The 17,804-nt window shown below is 44.4% G+C and overlaps 1 protein-coding gene across 1 annotated transcript in view; it reads right to left on the bottom strand.

Moving 5' to 3' along the window:
* Nucleotides 1–913: 913 nt before the first annotated feature.
* The window catches only part of LOC142250904 (H-2 class II histocompatibility antigen, E-S beta chain-like), a 101,608-nt gene continuing 84,717 nt past the window's right edge, over nucleotides 914–17,804 (bottom strand). Inside the window, exons 4-6 of the mRNA XM_075323221.1 lie at nucleotides 9,754–9,867; nucleotides 9,636–9,668; nucleotides 914–2,245 (exon numbers count right to left, since the gene is read on the bottom strand). Of these exons, the coding sequence (XP_075179336.1) occupies nucleotides 2,232–2,245; nucleotides 9,636–9,668; nucleotides 9,754–9,867 (161 nt within the window). The 3' untranslated portion in view covers nucleotides 914–2,231. The remainder of the gene's footprint in view (nucleotides 2,246–9,635; nucleotides 9,669–9,753; nucleotides 9,868–17,804) is intronic.

Here is a 17,804-nt window from a genome sequence, read left to right on the forward strand (position 1 = left end):
AACCAGGATGGGCACATTACTACAGGATAAGGCACTTTACTACAAGATGGGGCACATTACTACAAGATGGCGGAGGCTGGGGCACATTACTACAAAAAGGGGACCAAGATGGGGCACTTTCCTACAGGACACAAGGATGGGCACATTACTATAAGTGGGACAAGGATGAGGCACATTACTATAAGGGGGGACAAGGATGAGGCATATTACTATAAGGGGGGACAAGGATGAGGCACATTACTACAAGGGGACCAGTATGGGCACATTACTACAGGATGGGGCATATTACTACAAGGAAACTATGATGGGCACATTACTACAGGATAGGGCCCATTACTACAAGAAGGGGACCAAGATGGGGCACATTACTACAGAATACAAGGATGGACACATTACTATAGGGGACATGGATGGGTACATTACTACAAAGGCACCAGGATGGGGCATTACTACAAGGGGTAACAAGGATGGGGCACATTACACATTACTACAGGGCACAAGAAAAGGCACATTACTACAAGGGGGGGGGGGACAAGGATGGGGCACATATTTTATTGGAATATATTTTTATTTTTGAAATATACCAGTAGCTCCTGCATTTCCCACCCTAGGCTTATACTTGAGTCAATACATTTTTCCAGTTTTTTGTGGCAAAATTAGGGGCCTTGGCTTATACTCAAGTTGGCTGATACTCAAGTATATATGGTAAGTCACATTAAAAAAAATGGTTTAGCTGAAATCATTATACAATAAGTGTACTAGTACCCATTGGTATGGCTTAATTAGGAAATCATACTGGTGGCCTTATTTTATTGAGACTATAATAATGTCGAGTTCTCTTTACATGAACCTTTACAGTGTAAAAAGCCTAAACATCATACAATAATAACGACACGAAGACGCAATTGTTTAGGAACCAAATTATTTTATTCTGCACGGTACATGTTCAATCATTTCATGAAATATCCTTTTAATTTAAAAAGCTTTAAATCTCTTGTCTTAAGTAATAAAATAGAAGCTAAAAGTCACCTGACATATGGAGGAAACGCAACAGATATGAAGCAAAATCAATACAATGCAAATCTATGCATATCCGCTATAATGCTGTTAATCAGTCCTTCGATATATAAAAGCGTTGAATGTATACACCTGAAAACAGAAATGAACAAGTTCCTAAAACTGATAAGGATAAAAAAAAGTTTCTAAATAATTTGCACCTGCTTTTTTCTACCACAATTTTTTTTTATTTACTATTGAAGTTAAATGAGGCGTTACATGGAAACAAAGTTATTTTCTGAAAAGCAAAATTGTATGGAACTAATAATATGTTCCATACTTACTCTCCGCAACGCCCGTTTCTCTCTGGTCCAGTCTTCAATGCATAGAAAAAGCCTGCTCAACCAATCACTGTCTGACACAATCACCACTGCAACCAGTGATTGGCTGAGCAGAAATTTGTGTAGTTTTTTAATGTGCTAAAGCAGAGACCATCAGAGACCGGGAATCGCGGAGGTGGAGCATGGATTCACAATATTAATTTTCAATTTGTTCCATTTATAAAATAATCCGACGTCCATGGAACGCTCCTTTAATTAGGGAAAATGTGACATATGTTAGTCCTAATGGGGCATATGGACAGGAGTTTCCGTTCTGATGCTCCTTCACGCTGCCATAGATGTAACCACTGTTACGCTTACTCATCTATGATGGAAATCTGCTCCATTGGGGGTCAAATTGTTCTTGCTCGTGCTCTTACTGTGGACCCAGGAGTTGCTACCGTGGGCTCTGATTAGCATTGTACTGCAATAGTGAAGATGTCGGGGGGTCTGCAGCGGTCAGGATTATGGATGCTCATGGTTTTGTAAAATAACAACCCACTGGTCCATTTATACTGATTTAAAGAAAAACAGGTGAAAATCCCTCTTTCCACATATTTTGAGATTTTATCCCTCCAATGGACAACATTAGGTAAAATAAAAGTTGAAATTTAAGATTTTTAACAAGTGTCAAAAAATATTACAAAAATACAAAACCCAGATATTTTCAACACAACAAATTAAAATATTCCCTTTAAGCTGCACATGCTGCAAAGCAATGAAATTGCACGGCATATTTATAGCTACATACACATGAATAAAAATGTCTTGGGCTGAACTTCAGGTAACTCCTATTTGCATTAGAGACTGAATAGATAGAAGATGAGACTTGCAATAGAAGAGATATGATCCAGATTACTGCAAAAATCCTGAAAGAAAATAAAACTATGATTAATCCTTCCAGTCTACGTCTATAATTAAAGTAACATTACTAAAATTTAGACAAAGTAATTTACTTAAAGGGGTGGTTCACTACTCTGTAAAACTGATAGGGAAGGCTTTTTCTAAATACCTTCATCAGCCAATTCTGCCTGCGAGTGGCGCTACTGTGGTCCACTCATCCCCATGAAGTGACCCCCCCTCCCTGGGCTCCGTGACCTCTGAGATTCGTTGAGGTCACGTCAACTTCCAGTTAACCTGACATCACCGCGGCGGGCTTCAGTCTTCCTCAGTGACTGGGCTGAGGGCGGAGTTTCATCGCTCGTCACAGCCCAGAAATGCTCCTGCTTATGGCGCTCTGCAGTGAAGGAGAGAACGCGTGAGATACAGGGCTTTGACGAGCAATGAAACTCAGTCCACAGCCCAGTCACTTACGGAGACTGGGGCCGGCCGCAGTGATGTCTGCGGCAGTGTATATGTTATTACTTGTACCAAATGCATTAAACAGTACTTTGGCTGTATGAGCAGGACACTCAGAAAAAGATTGTCTGAACATTTATATGACAATCAGAATCCTACCACTCGCAGTCTTTCTGGAGCCGCCTGTCATTTTCTGCATGAGCATGCAGGAGATACAAGCAGTCACCCGAGGAGAGGGGAAGATAGACTGAGAAATTTACAGAACAGAGAGGCCAGGTGGATTATGTGGTATGACACTTGCATCCCAAAGGGGATAAATGTTAGAACTGATTCAATCTAATATATAAAGCTGAATGTGTGTATGTATGTATGTGTGTATGTCCGGGATTGGCATCTGCACAGTCGCAGCTACAGCCACAAAATTTTGCACACTCACACGTCTGGACCCCGAGAGCGTCATAGGCTATGTTTTGAGGGGAAATTTTAACCCCGCGCTTTACAGTTATTCGCCAAAAAACCTGCCTCCATTAAAGCGAATGGAGCTGGGAGCCACAGTGCAGCCAGAACTTCAGAAGAATGCGCAGCCACGCCCTTATATGGAATGTTGGCGTGTCACAATGCAGCCAGGGAAAGAGGCAGACACAGACAGGGTAAGAAACAGACATAGACAGGGTAAGAGACAGACACAAAGAGACAGACACAGACGAAGAGAGAGAGACAGACACAGGGAAACAGACAGGGAAAGAAAGGGAAAGAGACAGACATAGGGAAAGAGAGAGGGAAAGAGACAGACAGGGAAAGAGACAGAGTAGATAGATAGATAGACAGACAGGGAAAGAGATAGATGACACACAGACAGAGGGGGAGACAGACATAATTACATTTATATCTATTTGTTTTGTGGTTTATATGTGCAGAATACATTTTTGTTAATACATTCTATTTTGTTAACAGCAGTTATTAACCAGGGCGAAGCCGGGTAGTACAGCTAGTGTATATATATTGATGGGAGATTATTTTGTGCATAATATTGTGTCATTTGCCTCTAATAACCACATCTGTTGTATACCATCACTAATTATGAGCAGGTGGGGGGTGTGGCTTGTCATGTTTGGAGCATATATCATAACTAGAAGGTGGCCCAATTCTAATGCATCGGGTATTCTAGAATTTATTGTGTATGATTTTTGTTATATCTAATGTATAAAGCTGAATGTGTGTAAGTGTGTGTGTGTCTTTCCCTCTGTCTCTTTGTCAGTCTGTTTCCCTGTCAGTCAGTCTGTTTCCCTGTCAGTCAGTCTGTTTCCCTGTCAGTCAGTCTGTTTCCCTGTCTGTCAGTCTGTTTCCCTGTCTGTCAGTCTGTTTCCCTGTCTGTCAGTCTGTTTCCCTGTCTGTCAGTCTGTTTCCCTGTCTGTCAGTCTGTTTCCCTGTCTGTCAGTCTGTTTCCCTGTCTGTCAGTCTGTTTCCCTGTCTGTCTGTCTCTTTGTGTCTGTCTCTTACCCTGTCTGTCTGTTTCTTACCCTGTCGGTGTCTGCCTCTTTCCCTGTCTGTTTCTTTCCCTGACTGCATTGTGACACGCCAAAATTCCATATAAGGGTGTAGCTGCGCATTCTTCTGAAGTTCTGGCTGCACTGTGGCTCCCAGCTCCATTTGCTTTAATGGAGGCAGGTTTTTTGGCGAATAACTGTAAAGAGCGGGGTTAAAATTTCCCCTCAAAACATAGCCTATGACGCTCTCGAGGTCCAGAAGTGTGTGTGCAAAATTTTGTGGCTGTAGCTGCGACGGTACAGATGCCAATCCCGGACATACACACACACACATACACACACACATACAGCTTTATATATTAGATATATAAAGCTGAATGTGTGTGTGTATCTGTGTGTGTATCTATGTGTGTGTGTGTGTGTGTGTGTGTGTGTGTGTGTGTGTGTGTGTGTGTGTGTGTGTGTGTCCGGGATTGGCATCCGCACGGTCGCAGCTACAGCCACAAAATTTTGCACACTGGTGGTCAGTGGTGGTCTCTAATCAGGTGGCCCTACTCTTGTTCCTCCCTGGATCATTCAAATGAGAGAGAATGGGCCTGCTGAGATACAATCTTACCGCCGCTCGCAAGGTGATCCCCAAGTATTGGAGATCCTCTGAGGTGCCCATCATGGAGGAATAGTTCACGGAGATGTCCAGCATCTATAAAATGGAGACTCTAATGGCAGAACACAACGATATAGTTGAAAATGTTCTTAAAGATCTGGACCCCCTGGATTCTATTTCCAGACTCCCCGACACTTCGGACCATTCTTGGAAGGTCCTGATTGGACCATGTGGCATGGAATACCTAGAACAGGTCTTCCCGGGAATACACACCGCTGTGGATACCGTTCCCTTTCCCCCCCCCCCCCATCCCTTCCCTCTTTTCTTCTGGTTTCCTCTCTATTCTATTGCTTTAGCTCCTATCTTCTTTGTCTCAGCTACAATGTTCTATAGCTCGTTTCGTCTAGTCAGAGGCTGGAGGCCCTATTCGTTGGGGATTTTTCATGAGCTAAGTTAAGGTACTGTATTCTTTGGTTATCCAGCTGCTGTTATAAAAAGGTGTATCTTTGCGGCTACGAGAAGACTACCTCGGCTGCGCAACGCAGCTCCTGTTCGTATTATATGTCACTGATTTTTGTTAAACCTTGTTTTCTATCTTAATAAAAAGAGATTACACACAAGAGCCAAGGACACATGTGGAGAGCTACAGAAAGGTCTGGAATCAGCAGGTACAATTGTTTCAAAGAAAACAATATGTAATACACTCCCCCCCTCCATGGCCTGTATGCACGCTCCTGTATGCACGCTCACCACGAAAGACATCAAAAAACATGTTCAAGTGCGTTTAATGTTCGCTCTACAAGAGAAGCTTGTGAAATGCTGGGAGAATATAGCCTGGTCAGATGAGGTCAAACTTGAACACTTTGGAGGCCATGTACCATGTTTAGAGGTCAAAAAGCAAAATCAACCAAAAAAACTACCAATTACAGTGAAGATTGGAGGTGGGAACATCATGGTGTGGGGCTGATTTTCCGCATATGGCACTGGTAAACTTCATGTAACTGAACGATGAATGGACAAATGTACCAAGACATTCCTGATAAAAATCTGATGCCATATACCAGGATGATGAAGATGAAATGTGGGTGGATATTTCAGCAAGACAATGATCCCAAACACACAGCCAAGGAAACTCTTAATTGGTTTCAGAGAAAGAAAATATATATGGTGAAAGGTCAGTAAATATATGAGGCAGTAGGGACAGGGGACAGATCAGAGTTCATCTCCTCAGTCGTTCACTAAGAAATCTGAGTAAATATCACATTTTCTAAGCGAGATTCAGATGGACAAAAAAAACATAAAAATTATGCAGTTAATGCATCTGAAAAATCAGCACCTGATGTCACAATGTCTTAAATGTAAATTTTGTTGTTGACTCTGGTGCAGAATTTATCTGCGGATTTAACTTTTTTTCCCCACAGATTTTCTGTGGATTTGGGAATTCTCCACAAGCTCAAAATTACAATTTTTTTTTTAACACTCCGAGTGAGGAAGTTTGTTAAAACCACATCTAATATATAAAGGGGTGTGTGTGTGTGTGTGTGTGTGTGTGTGTGTGTGTGTGTGTGTGTGTGTGTGTGACACCGCTAAAGGAATTTGCACTGTCGCCTTTACAATCACGAAATTTTGCACAGACACGCCATGTGACTCAGGGAACGTCATAGACTATGTTTTGATGGGAAAATTGAACCCCACGCTTTACAGTTACTCTCCAAAATTCTGCCTCCATTAAACTGAATGGAGGTGGGAGCTACAGGCTATTAATAGCAACTGTAAGAGGTTGCTACAGGAACAAAATAAACTGTTAGTATAAGAAGCTTATGTGTGAGGTAATATGATGTCAGTGGGGAGATAGAAAGAGACAGCCCGGGAAAGAGACAGCCCGGGAAAGAGACAGCCCGGGAAAGAGACAGCCCGGGAAAGAGACAGCCCGGGAAAGAGACAGCCCGGGAAAGAGACAGCCCGGGAAAGAGACAGCCCGGGAAAGAGACAGCCCGGGAAAGAGACAGCCCGGGAAAGAGACAGCCCGGGAAAGAGACAGCCCGGGAAAGAGACAGCCCGGGAAAGAGACAGCCCGGGAAAGAGACAGCCCGGGAAAGAGACAGCCCGGGAAAGAGACAGCCCGGGAAAGAGACACAGACAGACGAGGAAAGAGACAGACACAGACATAGAGAGAGACAGACAGACACAACAGAGATAGAGATATAGAGAGACAAGCAGTCACAGAGATGGAGACAGATAGACTGATACAAATACAGACAGAGAGATTGAAACAGACAGACAGAGACAGACAAGGAAAGAGACAGACAGACAGACAGCGACACACAGACAGAGACTGGGAGAAAGACAGTTACTATCCCGGGCAATGCCCAGGTACTACAGCTAGTTCACTTATATAATCCTGTGGTTTGTTGCAGGATTTAGATGCAGATTCTGAAACCAATGTTTGGAAAAAAAAAAACAAAAAAAAACAACTGAAGTATGAAAGAGTTTTTGTGGCTACCAAGCAAAAAGCCATGAGGGTAAAAGTGACAAGACTGGATCTCCGCAGCCTACCATAGGTACCTTCTGTTGTACAGGAGCAAAAGTGTTGCACATTACTAATATGGCAGAGATACGTCCTTCTATTGTATTTTGGAGGCAAAGAAGAACACTGGTCCTACTGATGTGTAAGGAAATTATGATCTGAAGGAAAATTATCACAATACTCTATGTTCTATATTACTTTGATGGGGATTGTAGTAATCTAAACATCTAAATGTTTGCAGCAGAGGCTTTCCTCTGTATTCACATGTATGGAAAAGTTGGAAGAGATGACTATCAACTGAACAATCAATGAAGGTGATGGGCGGCAGTACAGGTATATTGAGGTCCCGGGCACTGAATCTACTAAGAACTCACCTCAAATGTGAATGATTCTAATTGTTATTCAAAGGTTTAACTATAAAGTAAGCTATGAATTTCAGAAATATCTAAAATGGGCTGTTATACGTAAAGTGTAGGACATTTTTAAAAATCCATCAACGACTTATTATTGGAAGACAATTAGATTAGTGTTAATAATAATCTGCAAACAGAGAATAGACTAAAAACGTCTTCTTCACAGGTGTCTTTCTTGCCATTAGGAATACATTCGATGTCATGGGTTCCCCATCAACCATATGAATGTACGTGGGGCTGCTGATAAGTGTTTGGCTTTGTGATTTTTTTTTGTTTCTATGGTAACGAATGTTACATCACATTAAAGCCTTATGTGTAATATAGGTTTTCAAAATTTTGTGTTTGTTGCTTATGGCAACAGTGTTCTATGCACGCGGGAAAACAAAATGGCGGAGTGTAATGTGATATTCACAGCAAACGAAAGCATAGAAGGGATAAAATTCTTGTTTCTGCAAGGAAAGTCCGCAAAAGGTTTCATGGTGATATGTCACAGGCATTGGAGGATCAATGCCCTTCATATTCCACAGTTAAGAACTAAGTTGCCAAATTTAAAACGGGCCACTTCAGCCCCAATGATGAGGAACGTCCCGGACGCCCGAGAGTGGTTGTTGTTCCGGAGATCGACGATGCTGTGCACAACCTCATACTGGAGAATCAATGAATTTCAGCTAAAGCAATAGCAGACATCATGGGGATTTCCCGTAAACGTGTTTGTGTCATTATCCATGAACATTTGGACATGAGGAAGCGATCTGCAAAGTGAGTCCCCAAATGTTTGACAACAGATCAGAGAAGCAGCGAGTGAAAACTTCCTGGTCCATTTGTCAGCGTTTCCGGACTGAGAAGAACTTCCTGGAGCGACCGGTCACTATGGATGAGACCTGGATTTATTTGTATGACCCTGAAAACAAGGAGCAGTCAAAAGAGCAGAGGCACAGTGGTTCTCTTCGTCCAAAGAAGTTCAGGGTGCACAAATCAGTCACTAAGGTGATGGCGTCTGTGTTCTGGGATAAGGAGGGTGTGCTGCTAGTGGACTACCTTCAAAAGGGTTCCACCACCAATGCAAGGTATTACATTGAACTTTTGGACCAACTGAAGGCAGCTCTGAAGGCCAAAAGGTGCGGCAAGCTGTCCAAAGGAATCTTGTTCCTGCAAGATAACGCCTCTGCTCAGACTGCACAAGTGACCACGGCAAAACTGGCAGAGCTGGGCTTCCAGCTGGTTGACAACCCACATTATTCACCAGATCTAATGCCCTCAGACTAACATCTGTTTCCAAACCTGAAGAAACACCTCAAAAAGGTACCAAATTTCACACCATTTCTGGTGCCATGGCTGCTACGGATGCCTGGTTTGCTAGGCTTACAGAACTTGGAATACCGATCTAAGAAGTGTGTTGACATTAGTGGAGAGTATGTGGAATAAATGTAAAGTTTCATCATCCAATCTAGTTTCTCTCTGGGTAAAGCCAAAGACTTATCAGCAGCCTCTTAACCTTAACCGGGTTTTCATAAATCCGCAACATAAAAATCAGATTATTGGGAGTCGCCAGAAGTGCATAGTTTATGGAGATGACACTACAGCTCTGTACACTGTGTAGTGGCCGTTCTTCAGGTACTGCAGCTCAGCGCTCATTGAAGTGTATAGTAACTGAGCTGCAGTACCTGAGACCGGCCACTACACAATAAGTGGCGCTGTGAACTCGCAGCAGCCACGCCATCAGGTATCAGCTGATCGGTAGCGATTATAGGATCAGGCTCCCACTGCTCGGATATTAATGACCAGTCCTAACATTTTCCCTTTCTTCTATTAATTATTATAGATATAAGATTTTTGAAGCTTATTACATTATTATTGCATTATTATGTTACATAAAAACTTTCAGCATTTACAAATATATAAACAAAAAAAAAACAAAAAAAAACTCACGCTCATTCTGATGTCCAGGAAAAGGCGTTTGCCCTAAAATTCAATAAAGAATATTTAATGAATTATTCTTTTTGTCTTACAGCTACTGTAATAAACTTTTACACTAATTTTCTATTACCTTTTCTTCCTCTCATGTAGATGACAAGGCCAACAATAAAAAATACCAGTCCTAACACAATTCCCACAATCCCGGTTGCCATCTTGTTTTTAGCTGAATCTGATGACTGAGGGTCTAGAAAAGAAACAACAGACTGGTTAATACTGACGTGCAGCGTAAAATCTTATGGAATATGGATTATTCTTCATTTTGCAAAAATTTTCTAATGTAATGATATTAGCTGATGTGATCAGTCTCAATAGTAACAGCCCTGTGTCTGACAAATAAAAGTACTATCCAAGTTAATGGTGAACATACAGTTAGGTCCAGAAATATTTGGACAGTGACACAAGTTTTGTTATTTTAGCTGTTTACAAAAACATGTTCAGAAATACAATTATATATATAATATGGGCGGAAAGTGCACACTCCCAGCTGCAATATGAGAGTTTTCACATCCAAATCGGAGAAAGGGTTTAGGAATCATAGCTCTGTAATGCATAGCCTCCTCTTTTTAAAGGGACCAAAAGTAATTGGACAAGGGACTCTAAGGGCTGCAATTAACTCTGAAGGCGTCTCCCTCGTTAACCTGTAATCAATGAAGTAGTTAAAAGGTCTGGGGTTGATTACAGGTGTGTGGTTTTGCATTTGGAAGCTGTTGCTGTGACCAGACAACATGCGGTCTAAGGAACTCTCAATTGAGGGGAAGCAGAACATCCTGAGGCTGAAAAAAAAAGAAAAAATCCATCAGAGAGATAGCAGACATGCTTGGAGTAGCAAAATCAACAGTCGGGTACATTCTGAGAAAAAAGGAATTGACTGGTGAGCTTGGGATTTCAAAAAGGCCTGGGCGTCCACGGATGACAACAGTGGTGGATGATCGCCGCATACTTTCTTTGGTGAAGAAGAACCCGTTCACAACATCAACTGAAGTCTAGAACACTCTCAGTGAAGTAGGTGTATCTGTCTCTAAGTCAACAGTAAAGAGAAGACTCCATGAAAGTAAATACAAAGGGTTCACATCTAGATGCAAACCATTCATCAATTCCAAAAATAGACAGGCCAGAGTTAAATTTGCTGAAAAACACCTCATGAAGCCAGCTCAGTTCTGGAAAAGTATTCTATGGACAGATGAGACAAAGATCAACCTGTACCAGAATGATGGGAAGAAAAAAGTTTGGAGAAGAAAGGGAACGGCACATGATCCAAGGCACACCACATCCTCTGTAAAACATGGTGGAGGCAACGTTATGGCATGGGCATGCATGGCTTTCAATGGCACTGGGTCACTTGTGTTTATTGATGACATAACAGCAGACAAGAGTAGCCGGATGAATTCTGAAGTGTACCGGGATATACTTTCAGCCCAGATTCAGCCAAATGCCGCAAAGTTGATCGGACGGCGCTTCATAGTACAGATGGACAATGACCCCAAGCTTACAGCCAAAGCTACCCAGGAGTTCATGAGTGCAAAAAAGTGGAACATTCTGCAATGGCCAAGTCAATCACCAGATCTTAACCCAATTGAGCATGCATTTCACTTGCTCAAATCCAGACTTAAGACGGAAAGACCCACAAACAAGCAAGACCTGAAGGCTGCGGCTGTAAAGGCCTGGCAAAGCATTAAGAAGGAGGAAACCCAGCGTTTGGTGATGTCCATGGGTTCCAGACTTAAGGCAGTGATTGCCTCCAAAGGATTCGCAACAAAATATTGAAACTAAAAATATTTTGTTTGGGTTTGGTTTATTTGTCCAATTACTTTTGACCTCCTAAAATGTGGAGTGTTTGTAAAGAAATGTGACAATTCCTACAATTTCTATCAGATATTTTTGTTCAAACCTTCAAATTAAACGTTACAATCTGCACTTGAATTCTGTTGTAGAGGTTTCATTTCAAATCCAATGTGGTGGCATGCAGAGCCCAACTCGCCAAAATTGTGTCACTGTCCAAGTATTTCTGGACCTAACTGTACATGTGTTTTATTACATTTCACTGCCACAATTGTGCGCAAATCAGGATAAGGTCGAAGAAAGCCGTGTGCGACAATGATGGGGGACGCCGCGTGCGTCAAGGACTGGGGAGGCCGCGTGCGACAAGGACGGGGGAGGCCGCGTGCGACAAGGACGGGGGAGGCCGTGTGCGACAAGGACGGGGGAGGCTGCGTGCGACAAGGACGGGGGAGGCCGCGTGCGACAAGGACTGGGGAGGCCGCGTGCGACAAGGACTGGGGAGGCCGCGTGCGACAAGGACGGGGGAGGCCGCGTGCGACAAGGACGGGGGAGGCCGCGTGCGACAAGGACAGAGAGAGGCCGCGTGCGACAAGGACAGAGAGAGGCCGCGTGCGACAAGGACGGGGGAGGCCGCGTGTGACAAGGACGTCAATATTGCCATATAAGGGATTGTTGTTTTTTTTTGCAGGACGAGTTATACATCTGAATTACACCATTTTACCATATAGTGTACTGGAAAACAGGAAAAAAATTCAAACTGCAGTGAAATTTTTATTTTATTTTTAAAAATGTAATTCCACAATTGTGTTTGTTTTTTTATTTATTATGTTCACTGTATGGTAAAACTAACGTCATTATAATTAGTGATGAGCGAACCCAAACTGTAAAGTTTGTCATCCGTACCGAACAGCAGGTGTTCGGGACCCGGACACAGACGTCTCGGGAATTCTGTGTTACAGTTTGGGTTCGGGCACCCAGGTAATATTTTAAACAAAATAACACCAAAAATGGAGCAATATACTTACCGAGCCTCTCCGTGGCAGTAACACTACTTCCAGGTCCACCCATCAGTGCTCATACATATTCTCTGCTTTCCCAGACCACCGGCGGCTCTGACTGACTGCCAGTAGGCCACACCCCCACCCTCTCTAACAACACGTGTTTGGTTGAAATCACAGGCGCTCTTTGCGGCTTTATTCTGCAGTGTAAAATAAATCATTAAAAAAAAAAGCTACAGGATGCCGCGCCCAGCTGGCGGCTTTATCTTCGCTGTGTATCAAAATAAGAGGAACAGAATGCAGCTTTTTTTTTTTTTTATTATTTGTATTATTTAAATAATTAAAAAAACAACAACACAACAACAACGTGCAGTCCCCCTTATTTTGATACCCAGCCAAGATAAAGCCGACAGCTTGGGGCTGGTATTTTCAGCCAGGGGAGGCTCATGGTTATTGGGAGCCCCCAGGCTAAGAATAGCAGTCTGCTGCCGCCCCCGAATTGTTGCATCCATTAGATGCAATAATCCTGGTGCTTTTCCCGGCTCTTCCCGATTGCCCTGGTGCGGTGCCAATTAGGGTAATAGGGGTTAATCACAGCGCGCAGCTGTCTCTAAACCCAGAATTAGTGATGGGTACAGGTCAATGAGACCCCACCATCACTAATCCTATAAGTCAAAAGAAATAAACACAAACACCGAGAAAAATCCTTTATTTTAATTCTTTTTTTTTTTTTTTTTTATTACTATAAACATACCTAGGTCCAGTGTAAATTCCCAAACACGATGTCCCATGATAATCCCAACTCTGCTACATACTGGAGTGGCAGCAGGGCAGAACACAACTGCTCTGCTGCGACTCCCGGCAGAGACTGATGGAGCCACAGCTGAGAGCTGTGATGTCACTGAGTTTAGCTGCGTTCACAGGTGTTGGATACCTGCAGGCTTTGAACTTTGGTAACACCTCCAGGTATCCCCACACCTGTGAACTCAAATAACCTGACCTGAGATGAACTTCGTGAACTCACCTCACTGTCAGATGCAGCAGAACTGAGAATGACAAATGCTGCAGAGCTGAGATTTTTCCTTTTTTTCCCGATCTGACACTCTCAGCTCTGCCAGTAGCCAATCAGAGCTGCTGGTGATTGGGGAAAGCAGTGAATATGTATGACACTGATGAACGGACACGGAAATAGAGTTACAGCTTTGCGGGAGGCTCCGTAGGTATATTATTTCTGTTTTAACCCTTTATTTTACAGGCTGCTCGAGTCCCCATAGACTTATATGGGGTTTGGCAAACGGGCAGATGTTCGGGTTCAAGTCTGGGCCCAAAAAGGGTTTTAGTTTTTTTATTGTTTTTTTTTTATAAAGTCCAGCCGGACCCCAACATCTCCAGGTTCCCTCATCAGTAATTATGATGTCTCAGGTCAGTACGAATAGTTTTTTTTGTCAATTTAAATAATTGGTGAAAAAAAATTCATAAGTTTGCAAAAAGAAATTTTTTTGCCTTTAGCACCATTTTCAGAGAGACAATGTTTTTATTTTTCAGTATCTGGGACTAAATGATTGCTTATTTTTTGTGTCTAGAGCTGACATTTTTATTGATACAATTTTTTGGATAGATGCAATGTTTTGATCGCCTCTTATTGAATAGTACAATGTTTCAACGACCAAAAAATGTAATTATGGCGTTTTTAATTTTACTTTTTATTACACTACCTTCTCATTGGAACAATTTTATATTTTGACAGATTGAACATTTCGAAACGCAGCAATACCAAATGTTTTTTTGGTTTTTTTTTAATTGTTTTATTTTCAATGGGACAAAAGTGGAATAATTTTAACTTGTGGGAGTTTAAATTTTTAATTATTTATATTTTTAAAAACTTTACCTTTTCAGTAGTCTCCTTAGGGGACTTTAAGCTGTGATCGTTCGATCACTTCTGCTATACAGAGGAGGACATCAGCACGTGCGCAGATAAGAGCCTGAGCTGAGAGCTCCATCTGCGCACGACCCGACTCTAGGTACCATTATTTGAAGAAGCCCTCACCACCAACATCTTTAGATTGGCCGATACCTTACCACCCGCCACACGGAGCAGAGCCGCGCAGAGCAGCCCCGCACAGAGCAGAACCTCGGCGAGCAGAACAGCCCCGCACAGAGCAGAGACAAGCCGCACTGAGCAGCCATGCAGAGAGCAGAACTGTGGCGTGCAGAACAGAGCCGCACAGAGCAGAGCTGCTCTGCACAGAGCAGAGACGTGCTGCGCCGAGCAGCCATGCAGACTGGAACCGCGGCGTGGAGAACAGAGCCGCACAGAGCAGAGCCGCTCTGCACAGATCAGAGCTGCGCCAAGCAGAACAGCCCCGCACAGAGCAGCCCCGCTCTGAACAGACCAATACAGAACAGCCCCGCACAGAGCAGAGCTGCGCCGAGCAGAGATGCCTGTATGTGTATCTATCTGTGTATGTGTGTGCCTACGTGAGGATGGGGCCCACTGAGACTCTTGCCTGGGGCCCACAAAATCCTGGAGCTGGCCCTGCCTGCATCCCTATATGTCACACAGTCTGTACTGTTGTGAATGTCAGTTTGGCTGCTGGGAGGCTCCCTCTTGTGGCCAGGAATGGTTTGGACATAGACCAGGTGTGTTGTGCAGTGGGAGTTTCCATTGCTAACTCTCTGCTTATTTAAATCCTGGTCTGGTAGCAGGCTATGTCGGATGTCAGTTGTTCTTTGTTCACCAGCCTGCTTCATTCTGCTCCACACCACATCTACGGTTCTTTTACGCTTATCTGAGTTTGTCATTTGCTGTGGTTGTTTTCAGTTTATTGGCATGCAGGGATCTTCCCTCTCAGTTGCTTAGATGGGAAACTCCTTGCAGTCATGTTTGGAGTATAGCTCCTATAAGTCCATGTGTTTGTGGCTTTTTGAATTTGTAATGATTCTTGTTTTCTGTTCATTGGTATGACAAGAGCGCCTGGTATAGGACGGAGTGCAGATCGTGCGATCTGAGGGCCTTTTTGTACTATCAGGAATTTTGCAGGGTTTCTCTCTGGCCACCATCAGCCCCTTTCCTGTCCTTTCCTATTTTAGTCAGTGGGGGCCTCACCTTTTGCTAATCCTATCATCTGTGTATCATGTTTTCCTATATTACCGCAGTCTTTGAATGTGGGGGGCTTGCTATTCTTTATCTATTTTCTGAGGCAGAGAGTTATTCATCTTTCCTTCCTTTAGGATAGCTAGTTCTCCGGCTGGGTTCGCGGTGCACAGGATGTTAGTTCACCCCTTGGCTACTTCTAGTTGTGATGGTTAGTAAGGGGATGGCGGCCAGATTAGTTGCCAATGCTCTTGTCACCTTTTACCAATGATTTATGGTGGTCTTCCATGGTTCCAGATCATAACACTGTACCCCAACTTACCCCTCTCTCAAACACCCTGCACCCCTTCACACCATTCTGTCACAGTCTGTAGTCCTCATATGCCACTCACCCTGCATCTCCTTCAGAAATCAGTAACTCTTGATGTTTGGTTTCTGACCGGCAACTTGGGCTCCTCCCACCCTGACATCGGCATGACATCATCGCAGGTCCTGGCAGTACCACTAGCATGTATTTTCGTCACCCGGGAAAGAGTTTCTGCTCTCTGCCCCTGGAGCACTGACCGGTCTTAAGCTCCTAGTGGCCCCTACTGAGCACGGGGCCCGGGGCAACTGCCCCCTCTGCCCCCCCGCTAGCTACGCTACTGGGTTGAAGATGCGGTAGGAAAAGCGCCCCATGGGGCAGGTGTTTTAACCTACTCATTGCCGGGCCGGGGGTGCAGATCTTTTGCATCGTCACGGGGTGTCCTGGCCCAGTTCCGTTGCCCCGAGGCGTACAGAAAGGGAGGATGGAGGCGGTAGTTGGTGGAGGAGGTAATTGGTGGAGGAGTATGGGGTGACGGGCGAGGAGAGTCTCTAGATAATCGTGACCCCACCTGCAGTACGCGGCCAGGGAAGGGCTGCCGCTGCGAGTGCTGCTCTCTGCGGCTGATGGTGGGGGTCGCAGCCGGGATGGTGTTGCTCCCGGCAGTCGAAGCGGGATTACCCCGAGATGGATGATTGAGAACAGGGATGGTGGTGGTCCCCGTAGCACTTAGCAACAGCGCCGTCAAAATGAGAGGCAGAGACAGGGGCTGCAGTTCCAATTCTTTTACTCACAGTTCAGATCAATGCTGCCCTAGAGTACTGGTCTCTGCCACGATGGGCTCCAGCCGATCCCGAATCCTCAGAAGGTCAATACCGGTGTGTCAGCTTATGAGCCCTTCCTCCTTTGTTGCGCTAAGAATCGGATCCCCGCGGCATGAAAAACTTGGAGGTCTAGTGTCCCGACCTGTATGCTGATAGCTCAGTTCCGATGTGGGGCTGGCCGAAGAAGTCGGCCCCGGATCCTGTGTGCTATTTGGCTCCAGGCAATTGAGACAGGTCCGGTGGCTTCCAAGCCATAACCCACGACCCTTGCAGAATTGGTAGATCACATAAAGTATATCTGCCCTAGGGTTCTGTACCCCGAAGCGTTGGTCCTGTAGTAGCAGCCGCCTGCTTCTTCCCAGCGACCATGTAGAAACTTTCCCTTGGCTCACGGAACTGCCAGTGATGCGTCCGCTCAGCTTTGTGCCGGAAGCTGTTCTCCTCACTTGTTGTAGTTGTGTACTGCGTTCGGGAAACTGCTGCCCCCAGCCGCTGCCACTGGCTGGTTCACTACTCTCACTAGGTCAACCTGTTCCCCTCCCGTGTGCTCCTAACTTGCCCTGATGATTGCCTTTCCCTGACCCTGGGTCCCAGTTTAGTGGATCCGAGGGGCCCCTGGTGCGGTGGCATCCTTTAAACCCAACCGCTGTAGTGACCCCCTACTATGACCCGACCCAGTCCCCATTGGGGAGGGCAACCTACTGTGTATGAATGTGTTTTGTGGTGTAACCAGCATCGACCTTCATTAGACCCGGGATAAGTACGACACTAAAAGTGAGGTGCAGTACCCTGCCCTGTGACGCCTGAACCCTCAGGGGTGCCACATTAAATATACGTCAAACGTTGTGAAGCGGTTAAGGGGTTGTCCAAGGACTTCTGCTCTGGTCAGCAGCCTCTGATTGGCTGCAGCGGTCATGGGATATATTGTCATATTATAGCCATGAGATACAGCAATGGTCTCAGTCTGGGAGAGAAGGATACATCTATATTTTCTGTCCCACACTGTGGCTATTAATAAGGGCCTGACAGTAGTGGGCAACTCCTTCAATTTAGTTATAGACAGCGACATGAACGTTCATTTCAAACAGTGGTTCTTCTGTTCTTTATTATTGGTGTACTAGA

Source organism: Anomaloglossus baeobatrachus, chromosome 9 (assembly GCF_048569485.1).
Source record: "Anomaloglossus baeobatrachus isolate aAnoBae1 chromosome 9, aAnoBae1.hap1, whole genome shotgun sequence".
NCBI classification, from domain to species: Eukaryota; Metazoa; Chordata; class Amphibia; order Anura; family Aromobatidae; genus Anomaloglossus; species Anomaloglossus baeobatrachus.